At 43.6% G+C, this 16185-nt stretch overlaps 1 protein-coding gene and 1 non-coding gene across 2 annotated transcripts in view; one reads left to right on the top strand and one right to left on the bottom strand.

The window, feature by feature from the left end:
• Positions 1-8651: 8651 nt before the first annotated feature.
• The window catches only part of LOC150023131 (protein Ycf2-like), a 7947-nt gene continuing 413 nt past the window's right edge, over positions 8652-16185 (top strand). Inside the window, exons 1-5 of the mRNA XM_090297729.1 lie at positions 8652-11914; positions 13486-13542; positions 13653-13763; positions 13870-15420; positions 15926-16185. The exon at positions 15926-16185 is cut by the window's right edge and continues 413 nt beyond it. Of these exons, the coding sequence (XP_090153855.1) occupies positions 9948-11914; positions 13486-13542; positions 13653-13763; positions 13870-15420; positions 15926-16185 (3946 nt within the window). The 5' untranslated portion in view covers positions 8652-9947. The remainder of the gene's footprint in view (positions 11915-13485; positions 13543-13652; positions 13764-13869; positions 15421-15925) is intronic.
• Positions 9499-9572, bottom strand: TRNAM-CAU (transfer RNA methionine (anticodon CAU)). Its single transcript has one exon. It is a non-coding gene; the product is annotated as a tRNA-Met (tRNA).

Raw genomic sequence — 16185 nt, 5'->3', positions numbered from 1 at the left:
ATGACATGGTCGTGACCTCGCAGGAGAAAAGCAAGCACGTTGCAGACTTGGAAGAATTGTTCACGACGATCGCCAAGTTCAAGTTAAAGCTCAATCCGGAGAAATGCATTTTCGGCGTGGAGGCTGGAAAGTTTTTGGGTTTCCTCTTGATTGAAAGAGGAATAGAAGCCAACCCAGACAAGTGTGCCGCCATCTTGGCGATGAGGAGCCCGGCTACAGTGAAAGAAGTCCAGCAGCTAACAGGTCGGATGGCAGCCCTATCTCGCTTCGTGTCAGCTAGCGGAGAAAAGGGGCATCCCTATTTTCAATGTCTGCGACGCAATAATAAGTTTGCTTGGACGAAAGAATGCGAGGAAGCTTTCGTCAAACTGAAGGAGTATCTGGCGAGCCCGCCGGTTCTGTGCAAACCGCTGGCGGGAATCCCTCTCAGGTTGTATTTTGCTGTGACCGAGAGGGCGGTGAGTGCGGTGCTCGCCCAGGATCAAGATCAGGCTCAGAAGCCTATTTATTTTGTGAACAAGGTGTTGCAGGGCCCAGAAACGAGATATCAGGCCCTGGAGAAGGCTGCGCTGGCTGTGGTGTTTTCGGCGAGGAGGTTGCGCCACTACTTCCACAGTTTCACAATACTGGTGATGACTGACCTGCCCATCCAGAAGGTCTTGAAGAAACCCGACGTTGCGGGAAGGATGGTGAAGTGGGCGGTAGAGTTGTCAGAGTTTGATATTAAGTACGAGCCCCGAGGCCCGATCAAGGGGCAAATCTTTGCAAATTTCGTGGTTGAGCTCTCATCAGAGGTGACGCGGGTTGAAGGAGACGATTTTCGTTGGGTACTTTCGGTGGATGGATCGTCGAACCAGCAGGGCAGCGGTGCTGGAGTCATATTGGAAGGACCCAACGGCGTGCTGATCGAACAATCGTTGAGATTTGCCTTCAAAGCAAGCAACAATCAAGCAGAGTATGAGGCGCTGATCGCCGAGAATTAGAGCATGTCGAGGAGAGAAGGTGGATGTGATGCAGGTCTGCACCACCCATGAGCCAGACACTTGGATAACACAATACAAACGGTGCCTGGCAGATGGCCTCCTCCCGCTGGATCCGATAGAAGCTAGGAAGGTAAAGAAAAATTCCAGCAAGTATACGTTGATTGATGGCGATCTGTACAGGTTTGGGTTCACTCACCCGCTCCTGGAATGTATACACGGCGAGAAGTGCACGAGGATCATGGCAGAGCTCCACGAGGGTATATGCGGAAGCCACGTCGGGGGTCGAGCTCTGGCCGCGAGGACTCTCCGTGCCGGCTACTACTGGCCATCCATGAGAGAAGATTGCAAGAAATATGCCCAATGTTGTAAACAATGCCAGCAGCACGCCGATTGGCATAAGGCACCTCCCGAGGAGTTGAAGTCGATCTATAGCCCTTGGCCGTTTCATACTTGGGGAATCGACATCCTGGGACCTTTCCCGCTGGCGATCAGGCAGATGAAGTACTTGGTGGTGGCGATTGAGTATTTCACCAAGTGGATTGAAGCAGAACCAGTGGCCCAGATCACCGCACACAAGATCGAAGGTTTTGTATGGAAGAACATCGTGTGCCGGTTTGGAGTGCCTAAACGCCTGGTGTCAGATAATGGGACGCAGTTTGCAAGCCACCTGTTGAAGAAACTTTGCGAAGGGGTGGGAATTCAACAAGTGTTTGCATCCGTTGAGCACCCTCAGACAAATGGCCAGGTGGAGTCAGCTAATCGGGTGTTGTTGAGAGGTTTGAAGAGAAGGCTTGAGAAAGCCAAGGGAAGTTGGGCCGAGGAGGTGCCCCGTATAGTCTGGGCGTATCACACCACCGAGCAGTCAGGAACCCATGAGACCCCGTTCAGCTTGGTCTATGGGTGTGATGCCATGATTCCGGTGGAGATCCAGGAGAGCTCGCCGAGATTCCAGAGCTTCGTAGAGGAAGACTCGAATGAAGAAAGAAGGCTGAACCTGGATCTACTGGATGAGGTCAGGGAAGAGGCGAGGTTGAAGGCTGAAGCTGTGAAGAGAAGGGTTGAACGAAGATACAACTCAAAGGTGATGCCAAGGCAGTTTAGAGAAGGCGACTTGGTGATGAGGAAGGCCCACCAGTACGAGATGGAGAATAAGCTGTCACCCAAGTGGACTGGACCGTTCAGAATAACCGAGGCGCTCGGGAACGGGGCCTACCGCTTAGAGACGCTGGAAGGAGGGGCGATCCCTCGCACCTGGAACGCCACACACCTGAAGTTGTACTATAGTTAAAAGCTTTGTAAGTAAAGACAAACACAAAGGTTATATTACAATGTCTCTGTTAAAACAGTTTCAAGGGGGCACTCTTTTTTCCCTAAGGAGGGTTTTTAATGAGGCCACCCAATAAAAGAAGAGTTTTCGAAGTATAAGGCGTTTTCTGGTTGCATGTTTGCTGTTTCCCAAAAGTTTTGAAGAAAGACCTTGTCACTTGTAAGTGATTTAAGGCAAGAAAAGATATATCGCATGCTTTCAGTTAAAGTTTTTAAGTCCTCATCGTTTTTCGGCGATTGGAGGCATCAGTTAAAGTTTTTAAGTCCTCATCGTTTTTCGGCGATTGGAGGCACCAGTTAAAGTTTTAAAGTCCTCATCGTCTCTCGGCGATCGGAGGCACCAGATGAAAGACCTCGACGCCCTCACGCGTTTTGAGGCAAGTTAAAGACCTCCTCGTCGTCGAGCGAGTGCAGGCGAGAAAGAGAAAGGTCCTCAGTGCATCCAGGGGGGAGGAGATGTACACCCTGGGCAAGTTGAGGCACCAGATAAAGTCCTTCTCGTCGTCGAGCGAGTTAAGGCCAGTTAAAGACCTCCTCGTCGTTGAGCGAGTGCAGGCGAGAAAGAGAAAGGTCCTCAGTGCATCCAGGGGGGAGGAGATGTACACCCTGGGCAAGTTGAGGCACCAGATAAAGTCCTTCTCGCCGTCGAGCGAGTTAAGGCCAGTTAAAGACCTCCTCGCCGTCGAGCGAGTGCAGGCGAGAAAGAGAAAGGCCCTCAGTGCATCCAGGGGGGGGGGAGATGTACACCCTGGGCAAGTTGAGGCACCAGATAAAGACCTTCTCGCCGATGAGCGAGTTCAGGCGAGTTAAAGACCTTCTCGCTTACGTGCGAGCTTAGGCAAGATAAAATCCTTCTCGTCTCGAAGGAGTTCAGGTATGGCGCAGAGGGTGGAAGAAGTTTGGAAGGTGGCTAAGGTAGGTTCGAAGAGAACGCCTAGTCAGCCGGTCTTTGTTCTGAAGTCCAGGAGGGTAAAGAGAGATCCCAAAAGGCGTCTCTGCCCCCATGCAAAGAAACAATTGCCAAAGCATGAGGCTAGGAAAAGCTGATGTTACCAAGAGTTCTTGGCGATCGGGAAGAGTTCAAACAGCGGCGAGAAGGTTAAAAGACTTGTTTGATGAAGCAGGTCGAGTGGGACGGTGTTTGAGCCAATAACTGAGTTACAGTTCGTTGCTTGAAAGGTATTCTTCCAATAAGGTTAGTTGCCTTAAGAGTATAAGTTGTTTAAAGTGATTATTGCTTAAGTTTGAAGCGGTTCGAAGCAGTTAAGTCAAAAGTCGTATTTGCAAAATCGTTAAGTTAAATCCGACAAAGTTAAACATGCAAAGAAGGTTAAAGCGCTTAAAGAAGTCAGGAGAGGGAATATCCAAACTTTGTCATTGAGATAAGTATCTGTTAAAAGCACATATGCACGAGTTTATTACAAGGTATATACAAGGGAAATCATAAAAGTAGCAGATGAAGTGGAGTTGATTAGTCTTCAGCAGGAACGACCTTTCCATCTACTACTTCGTTGTTCAGCGACACCAGGCTGAGATCCAGATCGGGGAATAGGCAAGCGAATTGTTCCCGCGCAGCTTCGAATCCAGCAGCCAGAATCTGAGTAGAATTTAGCTTGAGTTCTTCAATTTGCCCCTGAAGTTCCTCAATCCGCTTCTTGAGGTCTTCAGTTTGCTCTTTTAGCTCTTTATTCTGCTGCTCCAGCTCTTCAACCTGTTTTTTGAGTTGTTCGTTGGTCTCTTGAGCCTGGAGAAGGTCTTCAGTAACCTTCTTGGATTCCGATTGTGCTTGGGCCAACTCAGCAGCCACTTTTCCTTTCTCTTTGTTGGCCTCGACGAGATCAGCCATAGCGTCGTCCCTCGCCTTTTCAACTTGCCCAAGAAGTTTCTCTCGGTCGATCGACCTCTGCTCCAGTTTTTGCACCTTAGCGGCGTCAGCTTTCATGAGAGCCTCCAGGTCGACCGCCTTGGCGCGAAGAGGCACAATTTTGCTTTCCAGCTCGACTTTCTCTTGGGCAAGTTCGTGAACTTTGCGGCGAAGGTCAGTAGCCTCCTTGCGCGCCAGCCTGAGCTCGGTATTCATTGCATCCTCCACTCGGGAGTGTTTGATTTTTGCGAGCGTCAGGCTGAAGGACAACTTCTCCACCTCGATCTTCATGGTGCTGTTCTCGGTTTTGAGGTTGAAGAGGTCGTCTTGGAGCCTCCTGGTTGAGCCTTCCACAGCCCTGGTTATGATCGCTGGGATATCCTCTGCTATGGTTTTCAGTTTGGCAGTTAGAGGTTCCCACATCCTTGTGACCTCAAGGGGAAGGTTTGTTGCTTGGAGAGGCGCCAGGTGGGCTTGTTGTGGGTTCTCGTCGCCACCTTCCTTAGCAGGTTCTTCAGTAGTTGCTTCCTGGCGTGGCGACGCAATCGGGGATTCGGTAATCAGAATCGGAGAGGTATGAGCAACCTCATCCCCGATTGGAACATTTTCTGCAGCTGAAGTGTTTGAAGGGGGGCCCCCTCCGGCTGACACGTATGGCGTAGAGGCGCTTGGGGGGTCCTCCAGGAAATTTGGCTCTTGGGCCTCAGCTGCAGGTGGCGCAGTGGCCAGTTGAACCGCTTGGACTGGTGAGGAAGGATCCTGTGGTGTTGGCGATGTTGGAGGAGGAGCAGGCGTTGATGGTGGTGTTGAGGATGGAAGAGGGGGTGGAGCAGGTGGTGAAGAAGGTGCCACCCTCTTCCTCTTCGTAACGAGGCCATCCTCGGTGACCTCGTCATCCTCTTCTTCCTCCTCATGGATGACTTGAGGGGCTTTCCTTTTAGGTCTCTTAAGGACCAATTTTTTGCGTTGGGCGGGTTCCTTGGGTGGTGATCGCCCTTGGACAATGGCGGCCTCCACCACCGAGTTGGGCACCGTTTGGGAACCGGTCGCCAACCCGTGGTTTCGGGCGAGCGCCTTTAGTTCGGCGAGCATGTTCCTGGGCAACATGTTGTCTGCAGGGGACAAAAATGCATGGGTTAACTCAAGGAAAACAGATAAGTGCATAAGGTAATAAACAGCAAAGTAGATGATATGTGCAGAAAAAGTAAAGCCAAAGTCTTGTGGATAACGCATAAGACGCCCAGAAATAGCTAAACAAGAAGCAGTATCAAAGCAAGAGTTTAATGTCCTAACCTATTCGAATTTCTAGCTGATCTTCGTAGAATTCGAAGCATATCAAGGTGGTGGTGAGGAAAGTTATATTGGCATCCGCCACCTTCTTCCAGAACAGACAGAGGTCTCTGTCCAATGCTCCCATGCTATCAGGACTTCTGGGCCTCCTGAAGCAGCTCTTGGACTCCTTTTTCCCCTTGTCCACCCAGTACAAGGGGAAGCCATCGAGAAGGGAGGCGTCCTTGTCGTTTGCACGTACTTGGACGAATTTCCCCTTCCAGTCTTTGTACGATTGCTGGAAGATGGTAAAAATGGATCTCCCAGCAATCGCGTTCAAGCTGATCCACAGGCGGTCTCCTGGGTGCTTGGCTTCGAAAAGGAATAAGAACACGTCCACCGACGCGGGCAACCCCAGGTGGGCGCACATTACTTGAAAAGCTCGAACAAACGCCCAGCTGTTGGGGTGGAGCTGGGCGGTAGCAATGTTGAGCTCGGTAAGAAGTTCCCTCTCGAATCGGGTGAAAGGGAACCTGAGCCTGACCTTCTTGAACAGAGTCGTATAGACAAAGCAGAAGGGCCCGTCGGCGCTTACTTTGTCATCAGCACACACGGGCAGGTCGGCGGGGCAAGGCAGCACCATCATCTTTTCGTCGTGCTCCTTGTGAAACGATTGGTAGATCTCGTCCCCCTTAGTCAGCCGCAAGACAGCTCCCGCAGTGTTCACGAAGGATGTCTCTTTCAGAAGGGTTGAGTTAGCCCAGGGGTATAAAGTTTTGAAGTCTGGCAGGGGAACGGGGGCTCCTCCAGCGTTAGGTGGAGTCGCCTGGGCCAGGACAGGTTGGGAAGACGCAGGCCTCTCAGCCTGCGAAGATGAAGCGCCACGAACTTGTGTTGAGTCGTGTGCTTGTGAAGGAAGGTTTCGTGCTGAAGGAGGAGGGTTCGGGGTAATCTTTGTGCGAGTCATGATAGCAGCTGCAAAGGAAGAAGAAAGGAAAAATGATCAGGGGGTTACAGAGGCTGACTCGATCATAGAAGGAAGGTGAAAAACGAACGAATGTAGGTTCGTTGCGACGATTGACAAAGCCCTAAGTTACGCAGAAGGAGAAATGGAAAAACAACCCACAGCGTATGCACCAAGCAGTTACAGGATGATGCAAATCGGTGAAAATGCAAGGAAAACCAGCAGATGAAGGAAAGTAGTTACCTTTCGATGATCAGGAAGACGATGGAGAAAGATGGTGATCTAGAGCGTTGAGAGTTTTCGCAGAAGGAAGTTAGAGCGTTTGCAAGCACGAAGAAAGTGATGGAACAGTGGAGCGAAATGGGTTTAAGGGTTTTCGAAATGGTTTTGGGAAGCGCAAACGGCAAATGAAGAGAGCCGTTGATGAAGCCACGCGTCAGACGATGAGTGAGGGGTTTGGTGGGGCGTCAGAGCAGCAGAAGGTACAACCGCTTGGAATTCTGCGTCAGTGCCACGTAGATCGGTGTTAACGAAGGCTCTTTCAGTCTTTTCGCTAGACAAGTCTTCGCTTAAGACTGGGGGGCTTGTGTACCGCCCTGGTGGTCGGGTGTGATGACGTGGCATCCTCCTATAGTATAGGCGTATTGACAAGGCGCCAGGTTGGCAGAAGGGAAGGAAGTCGGGGGGCTCGTGTAGTCGCCAGTTGTTATGTTGGCGTGTTCCGATTTCCAGCTTACCAGAATCGGCGATCGCCAGGTTGAAGATGAAGTCGCCAGATGTAGATTCAGGCGACCTAGTCATTGGAGATCGCCAGAGCGAGCACATCGCCGAAGATGAAGGAGAAGCAGATTGTGAAGGCGGCCGGCGAGACCACAGGGAAGGTGTATGAAGGCCCCTAACTCGCCAGTTCCAGTAGAGATCGCACTCTTAAGTTAGCTATGCACTGGGCAGTACCATGCATAAGTAACTTAGCCAAAATGAGAGTAGAAGCAGTGCCAAGTCAGGGAGCCTCCAGATGATGGCACGTGTACAGTTGGATGTGAGCCACGTGTCCAAGTCTGTAACTGCCAGGAGAGAGAAAGCTACCAGGTATATAAGAGTTCTTAACAAACTTTCTGAGGTACGCACGTTCAGTTTATACACTTTACGCTTACGAGTGATAGAGCTGACTGTGAGAGAGGATTTGCACGGTTCTTGTTCTCTTAGTTTTTGGTGATACCGTCACTGACTTGAGCGTTGGAGTGCGATCGGCCGCAGCGGCGCCGCTCTGTTTCTTTGCAGGTTCTTGAGGTAGATCCCGGAGAGGAACGCAAGTGAGAAGCGGTGCGCACGTCGATCCTTTGACGAGGCGGTTTCCAGCGTTCCGGTCAACAGGCAGGATCACATAGATTCATGGACCCAATTCAATTCAGCGGGCTTTTTCATTCATATTTTTTTCCATCAAGAGAGTTTTATAAAACTCTTGGACTCCCGAATTTGGAGTATCCTACTTTCACGCAATTCACAGGGTTCAACAAGCAATCGATATTTCACGATCAAGTATGTAGTACTCTTTGTAGTAGCGGTCCTTATATATCGTATTAACAATCGAAAAATGGTCGAAAGAAAAAATCCCTATTTGACAAGGCTTCTTCCTATACCTATGAATTCCATTGGACCCAAAAATGATACATTGGAAGAATCATCTGAGTCTTCCAATATCAATAGGTTGATTGTTCCACTCCCGTATCTTCCAAAAGGAAAAACGATCTTTGAGAGTTCTTTCCTGGATCCGAAAGAGAGTACTCGGGTTCTCCCAATAACTAAAAAGTATATCATGCCTGAATTTAACTGGGGTTCGCGGTGGTGGAGGAACTGGATAGGAAAAAAGAGCTATTCTAGTTGTAAGATATCTAATGAAACCATCGCTGGAATTGAGATCTCATTCAAAGAGAAAGATATCAAATATCTGGAGTTCCTTTTTGTATATTATATGGATGATCCGATCCGTATGGACCATGATTGGGAATTTTTTGATCGTCTTTCCCCGAGAAAGAGGCGAAACATAATCAACTTGAATTCGGGACAACTATTCGAAATCTTAGTGAAAGACTGGATTTATTATCTGATGTTTGCTTTTCGTGAAAAAATACCAAAGGAAGTGGAGGGTTTCTTCAAACAACAAGGGACTGGTCAATTATTCAATCAAATGATATTGAGCATGTTTCGCATCTCTTCTTGAGAAACAAGCGGGCTATTACTTTGCAAAATTGTGCTCAATTTCATATGTGGCAATTCCGTCAAGATCTCTTCGTTAGTTGGGGGAAGAGTCCGCACGAATCGGATTTTTTGAGGAACATGTCACAAGAGAATTGGATTTGGTTAGACAATGTGTGGTTGGGAAACAAGGATCGGTTTTTTAGCAAGGTACGGAATGTATCATCAAATCTTCAATATGATTCCACGAGATCTAGTTTCATTCAAGTAACGGATTCTAGCCAATTGAAAGGATCTTCTGATCAATCCAAGGATTCTTTCGATTCCATTAGGAATGAGGATTCGAAATATCACACATTGATCAATCAAAGAGAGATTCAACAACTAAAAGAAAGATCGATTCTTTGTTGGGATCCTTCCTTTCTTCAAACGGAACGAACAGAGATAGAATCAGAGTGATTCCTTAAAAACCTTTCTGGATATTCCTCAATGTGCCGACTATTCATGGAACGTGAGAAGCAAATGAATAATCATCTGCTTCCGGAAGAAATCGAAGAATTTCTTGGGAATCCTGCAAGAGCCACTCGTTCTTTTTTCTCTGACAGATGGTCAGAACTTCATCTGGGTTCGAATCCTACTGATAGGTCTACTAGAGATCAGAAATTGTTGAAAAAAGAACAAAAGAAACATCTTGCTCTTTCCAGGCGATCGGAAAAGAAAGAAATAGTGAATTTATTCAAGATAATTATGTACTTACAAAATACCGTCTCAATTCATCCTATTTCATCCTATCGAGGATGTGATATGGTTCCAAAGGATGAATTGGACAGATCCAATAAGATTTCATTCTTGAACAAAAATCCGATAGACTTTTTGGAGGGAGGGTCCCATTGGCGTGCATCCAGTAGGAATTGAACCTACGAATTCGCCAATTATGAGTTGGGCGCTTTAACCATTCAGCCATGGATGCTTAGCGGGAATCCTCGTACATGGTGAATAACCAAATTCCAATTGAAGTGAAATCTTTCGGATAAATCAATGCAATTAGGAGGATTCGAAGAAAGGACATCAATTCAAATCCTGGATTTTCGAATTGAGAGAGATATTGAAAGAAATCAAGAATTCTCGCTATTTCTTAGATTCATGGACCCAATTCAATTCAGCGGGCTTTTTCATTCATATTTTTTTCCATCAAGAGAGTTTTATAAAACTCTTGGACTCCCGAATTTGGAGTATCCTACTTTCACGCAATTCACAGGGTTCAACAAGCAATCGATATTTCACGATCAAGTATGTAGTACTCTTTGTAGTAGCGGTCCTTATATATCGTATTAACAATCGAAAAATGGTCGAAAGAAAAAATCCCTATTTGACAAGGCTTCTTCCTATACCTATGAATTCCATTGGACCCAAAAATGATACATTGGAAGAATCATCTGAGTCTTCCAATATCAATAGGTTGATTGTTCCACTCCTGTATCTTCCAAAAGGAAAAAAGATCTCTGAGAGTTCTTTCCTGGATCCGAAAGAGAGTACTCGGGTTCTCCCAATAACTAAAAAGTATATCATGCCTGAATTTAACTGGGGTTCGCGGTGGTGGAGGAACTGGATAGGAAAAAAGAGCTATTCTAGTTGTAAGATATCTAATGAAACCATCGCTGGAATTGAGATCTCATTCAAAGAGAAAGATATCAAATATCTGGAGTTCCTTTTTGTATATTATATGGATGATCCGATCCGTAAGGACTATGATTGGGAATTTTTTGATCGTCTTTCCCCGAGAAAGAGGCGAAACATAATCAACTTGAATTCGGGACAGCTATTTGAAATTTTAGTGAAAGACTGGATTTATTATCTGATGTTTGCTTTTCGTGAAAAAATACCAAAGGAAGTGGAGGGTTTCTTCAAACAACAAGGGACTGGGTCAATTAATCAATCAAATGATATTGAGTATGTTTCGCATCTCTTCTTGAGAAACAAGCGGGCTATTACTTTGCAAAATTGTGCTCAATTTCATATGTGGCAATTCTGTCAAGATCTCTTCGTTAGTTGGGGGAAGAGTCCGCACGAATCGGATTTTTTGAGGAACATGTCACAAGAGAATTGGATTTGGTTAGACAATGTGTGGTTGGGAAACAAGGATCGGTTTTTTAGCAAGGTACGGAATGTATCATCAAATCTTCAATATGATTCCACGAGATCTAGTTTCATTCAAGTAACGGATTCTAGCCAATTGAAAGGATCTTCTGATCAATCCAAGGATTCTTTCGATTCCATTAGGAATGAGGATTCGAAATATCACACATTGATCAATCAAAGAGAGATTCAACAACTAAAAGAAAGATCGATTCTTTGTTGGGATCCTTCCTTTCTTCAAACGGAACGAACAGAGATAGAATCAGAGCGATTCCTTAAAAACCTTTCTGGATATTCCTCAATGTGCCGACTATTCATGGAACGTGAGAAGCAGATGAATAATCATCTGCTTCCGGAAGAAATCGAAGAATTTCTTGGGAATCCTGCAAGAGCCACTCGTTCTTTTTTCTCTGACAGATGGTTAGAACTTCATCTGGGTTCGAATCCTACTGATAGGTCTACTAGAGATCAGAAATTGTTGAAAAAAGAACAAAAGAAACATCTTGCTCTTTCCAGGCGATCGGAAAAGAAAGAAATAGTGAATTTATTCAAGATAATTATGTACTTACAAAATACCGTCTCAATTCATCCTATTTCATCCTATCGAGGATGTGATATGGTTCCAAAGGATGAATTGGACAGCTCCAATAAGATTTCATTCTTTAACAAAAATCCATTTTGGGGTTTCTTTCATCTATTCCATGACCGGAACAGGGGGAGATACACGTTACACCACGATTTTGAATCAGAAGATTTATTTCAAGAAATGGCAGATCTATTCTCTCTATCAATAACCGAGCCGGATCTGGTGTGTCATAAGGAATTTGATTTTTCTATTGATTCCTCCGGATTGGATCAAAAACATTTCTTGAATGAGTTATTAAACTCAAGGGATGAATCGAAAAAGCACTCTTTATTGGTTCTACCTCCTCTTTTTTATGAACAGAATGAATCTTTTTATCGAAGGATCATAAAAAAATGGGTCCAGACCTCTTGCGGGAATAATTTGGAAGATCCAAAACCTAAAATAGTTGTATTTGCTAGCAACAACATAATGGAGGCAGTCAATCAATATAGATTGATCCGAAATCTAATTCAAATCCAATATAGCACCCATGTTTACATAAGAAATGTATTGAATCGATTCAATTGCAACTTCGAATATGGAATTCAAAGGTATCAAATAGGAAATGATACTCTGAATCATTGAACTAGAATGAAATACACGATCAACCAACATTTCTAAAATTTGAAAAAGAGTCAGAAGAAATGGTTCGATCCTCTTATTTTGATTTCTCGAACGGAGAGATCTATGAATTGGGATCCTAATGCATATAGATACAAATGGTCCAATGGGAGCAAGAATTTCCAGGAACATTTGGACTATTTCATTTCAGAGCAGAATAGCCTTCAAGTAGTGTTCAATCGATTACATATTAATCAATATTCGATTGATTGGTCTGAGGTTATCGACAAAAAAGATTTGTCTAAGTCACTTTGTTTATTTTTGTCCAAGTTACTTCTTTTTTTGCCCAAGTTTCTTCTCTTTTTGTCTAACTCACTTCCTTCTTTTTTCTTTGTGAGTTTTGGGGGTATCTCCATTCATAGGTCCGAGATCCACATCTATGAATTGAAAGGTCCGAATGATCCACTCTGTAATCAGTTATTAGAATCAATAGGTCTTCAAATCTTTCATTTGAAAAAAAGGAAACCCTTATTATTGGATGACCAAGATACTTCCCAAAAATCGAAATTCTTCATCAATGGAGGAACAATATCACCATTTTTGTTCAATAAGATACCAAAGTGGATGATTGACTCATTCCATACTAGAAAGAATCGCAGGAAATCTTTTGATAACACAGATTCCTATTTCTCAATGATATCCCACGATCCAGACAATTGGCTGAATCCCGTGAAACCATTTCATAGAAGTTCATTGATATACTATTTTTATAAAGCAAATCAACTTCGATTCTTGAATAATCAATATCACTTTTGCTTCTATTGTAACAAAAGATTCCCTTTTTATGTGGAAAAGGCCCGTATCAATAATTATGATTTTACGTATGGACAATTCCTCAAAATCTTGTTCATTCGCAACAAAATCTTTTCTTTTTGCGATGGTAAAAAAAAACATGCTTTTTTGAAGAGAGATACTATTTCACCAATCGAGTTACAGGTATCTAACATATTGATACCTAACGATTTTTCGCAAAGTGGCGACGAAGGGTATAACTTCTACAAATCTTTCCATTTTCCAATTCGATACGATCCATTCGTTCGTGGAGCTATTTACTCGATCGCAGACATTTCTGGAACACCTCTAACAGAGGGACAAATAGTCCATTTTGAAAAAACTTATTGTCAACCTCTTTCAGATATGAATATACCTGATTCAGAAGGGAAGAACTTGTATCATTATCTCAATTTCAATTCAAATATGGGTTGGATTCACACTCCATGTTTTGATAAATATTTACCATCCGAAAAAAGGAAAAAACGGAGTTCTTGTCTACAAAAATGCCTTGAGAAAGGTCAGATGTATAGAACCTTTCAACAAGATAGTGTTTTTTCAACTCTCTCAAAATGGAATCTATTCCAAACATATATACCATGGTTCCTTACCTCGACGGGGTACAAATATCTAAATTTCATATTTTTAGATACTTTTTCAGACCTATTGCCGATACTAAGTAGCAGCCAAAAATTTGTATCCATTTTTCATGATATTATGCATGGGTCAGATATATTATGGCGAATTCGTCAGATTCCATTGTGTCTTCCACAATGGAATCTGATAAGTGAGATTCCGGGTAATTGTTTCCATAATCTTCTTTTGTCCGAAGAAATGACTCATCGAAATAATGAGTTACTATTGATATTGACACATCTGAGATCGCTAAATGTTCAGGAGTTCTTCTATTCAATCCTTTTCCTTCTCCTTGTTGCTGGATATCTCGTTCGTACACATCTTCTCTTTGTTTCTCGAGTCTATAGTGAGTTACAGACAGAGTTCAAAAAGGTAAAATCTTTGATGATTCCATCATACATGATTGAGTTGCGAAAACTTCTGGATAGGTATCCTACATCTGAACTGAATTCTTTCTGGTTAAAGAATCTCTTTCTAGTTGCTCTGAACAATTAGGAGATTCTCTAGAAGAAATACGGAGTTTTGCTTTTGGTGGCAACATGCTATGGGGTGGTGGTCCCGCTTATGGGGTCAAATCCATACGTTCTAAGAATAAATCTTGGAATCTCATCGATCTCATAAGTATTATACCAAATCCCATCAATCGAATCGCTTTTTCGAGAAATACGAGACATCTAACTCATCCAAGTAAAGCAATCTATTCCTTGATAAGAAAAATAAAAAACGTGAATGGTGATTGGATTGATGATCAAATAGAATCCTGGGTCTCGAACACTGATTCGATTGATGATAAAGAAAAAGAATTCTTGGTTCAGTTTTCTACCTTAACAACAGAAAAAAGGATTGATCAAATTCTATTGAGTCTTACTCATAGTGATCTTTTATCAAAGAATAACTCTGGTTATCAAATAAGTGAACAACCGGGAGCAATTTACTTACGATACTTAGTTCACATTCATAAAAAGTATCTAATGATTTATGAATTCAATACATCCTGTTTAGTAGAAAGACATATATTCCTTGCTAATGATCAGACAATTACTTATTCACAAACCTTGTGGAGGGCTAATAGTTTTCATTTCCCATCTCATGGAAAACCCTTTTCGCTCCGCTTAGCCTTACCTCCCCCTAGTAGGGGTATTTTAGTGATAGGTTCTATAGGAACTGGACGATCCTATTTGGTCAAATACCTAGCGAAAAACTCCTATGTTCCTTTCATTACAGTATTTCTGAACAAGTTCCTGGATAACAAGCCTAAGGGTTTTCTTATTGATGATAGTGACGATAGTGACGATATCGACCGTGACCTTGATATAGAGCTGGAGCTTCTAACTATGATGAATACGCTAACTATGGATATGATGCCAAAAATAGACCGATTTTATATCACCTTTCACTTCGAATTAGCAAAAGCAATGTCTCCTTGCATAATATGGATTCCTAACATTCATGATCTGGATGTAAATGAGTCGAATTACTTATCCCTCGGTCTTTTAGTGAACTATCTCTCCAGGGATTGTGAAAGATGTTCCACTAGAAATATTCTTGTTATTGCTTCGACTCATATTCCCCAAAAAGTAGATCCAGCTCTAATAGCTCCGAATCAATTCAATACATGCATTAAGATACGAAGGCTTCTTATTCCACAACAACGAAAACACTTTTTCACTCTTTCATATACTAGGAGATTTCACTTGGAAAAGAAAATGTCCCATACTAATGGATTCGGGTCCACAACGATGGGTTCAAATGTACGAGATCTTGTAGCACTTAACAATGAGGCCCTATCGATTAGTATTATACAAAAGAAATCCATCATAGACACTAATATAATTAGCTCTGTTCTTCATAGACAAACTTCAGATTTCCGACCTCAGGTAAGATCGGTTCAGGATCATGGGATCCTTTTCTATCAGATAGGAAGGGCTGTTTCTCAAAATGTACTTCTAAGTAATTGCTCCATAGATCCTATCTCTATCTATATGAAGAAGAAATCATGTGACGGGGGGGATTCTTATTTGTACAAATGGTACTTCGAACTTGGAACGAGTATGAAGAAATAAACGATACTTCTTTACCTTTTGAGTTGTTCTGCCGGGTCGGTCGCTCAAGACCTTTGGTCTCTACCCGGACCTGATGAAAAAAATGGGATCACATCTTATGGACTCGTTGAGAATAATTCTGATCTAGTTCATGGCCTATTAGAAGTAGAAGGCGCTCTGGTGGGATCCTCACGTACAGAAAAAGATTGCAGTCAGTTTGATAAGGATCGAGTGACATTGCTTCTTCGGTCCGAACCAAGGAATCCCTTAAATAGGATTCAAAATGGATCTTATTCTATCGTTGATAAGAGATTTCTCTATGAAAAATATGAATCGGAGTTTGAAGAAGGGGGAGGAGTCCTCGACCCGCAACAGATAGAGGAGGATTTTTTTCAATCACATCGTTTGGGCTCCTAGAATATGGCGCCCTTGGGGCTTTCTATTTGATTGTATTGAAAGGCCCAATTCATTGGGATTTCCCTATTGAGCTAGGTCATTTCGGGACAAGCGGATCATTTATGATGAAGAGGATGAGCTTCAAGAGAATGATTCAGAGTTCTTGCAGGGTGGAACCATGCAGTACCAGACACGAGATAGATCTTCCAAAGAACAGGGCTTTTTTCAAATAAGCCAATTCATTTGGGACCCCGCGGATCCACTCTTTTTCCTATTCAAAGATCAGCCTTTTGTCTCTATGTTTTCACATCGACAATTCTTTACAGATGAAGAGATGTCAAGGGAACTTCTTACTT

Source organism: Phaseolus vulgaris, chromosome 11 (assembly GCF_051622355.1).
Source record: "Phaseolus vulgaris cultivar YP4 chromosome 11, ASM5162235v1, whole genome shotgun sequence".
Lineage (NCBI taxonomy): Eukaryota > Viridiplantae > Streptophyta > Magnoliopsida > Fabales > Fabaceae > Phaseolus > Phaseolus vulgaris.
This window is presented reverse-complemented; position numbering and strand designations above follow the sequence as displayed.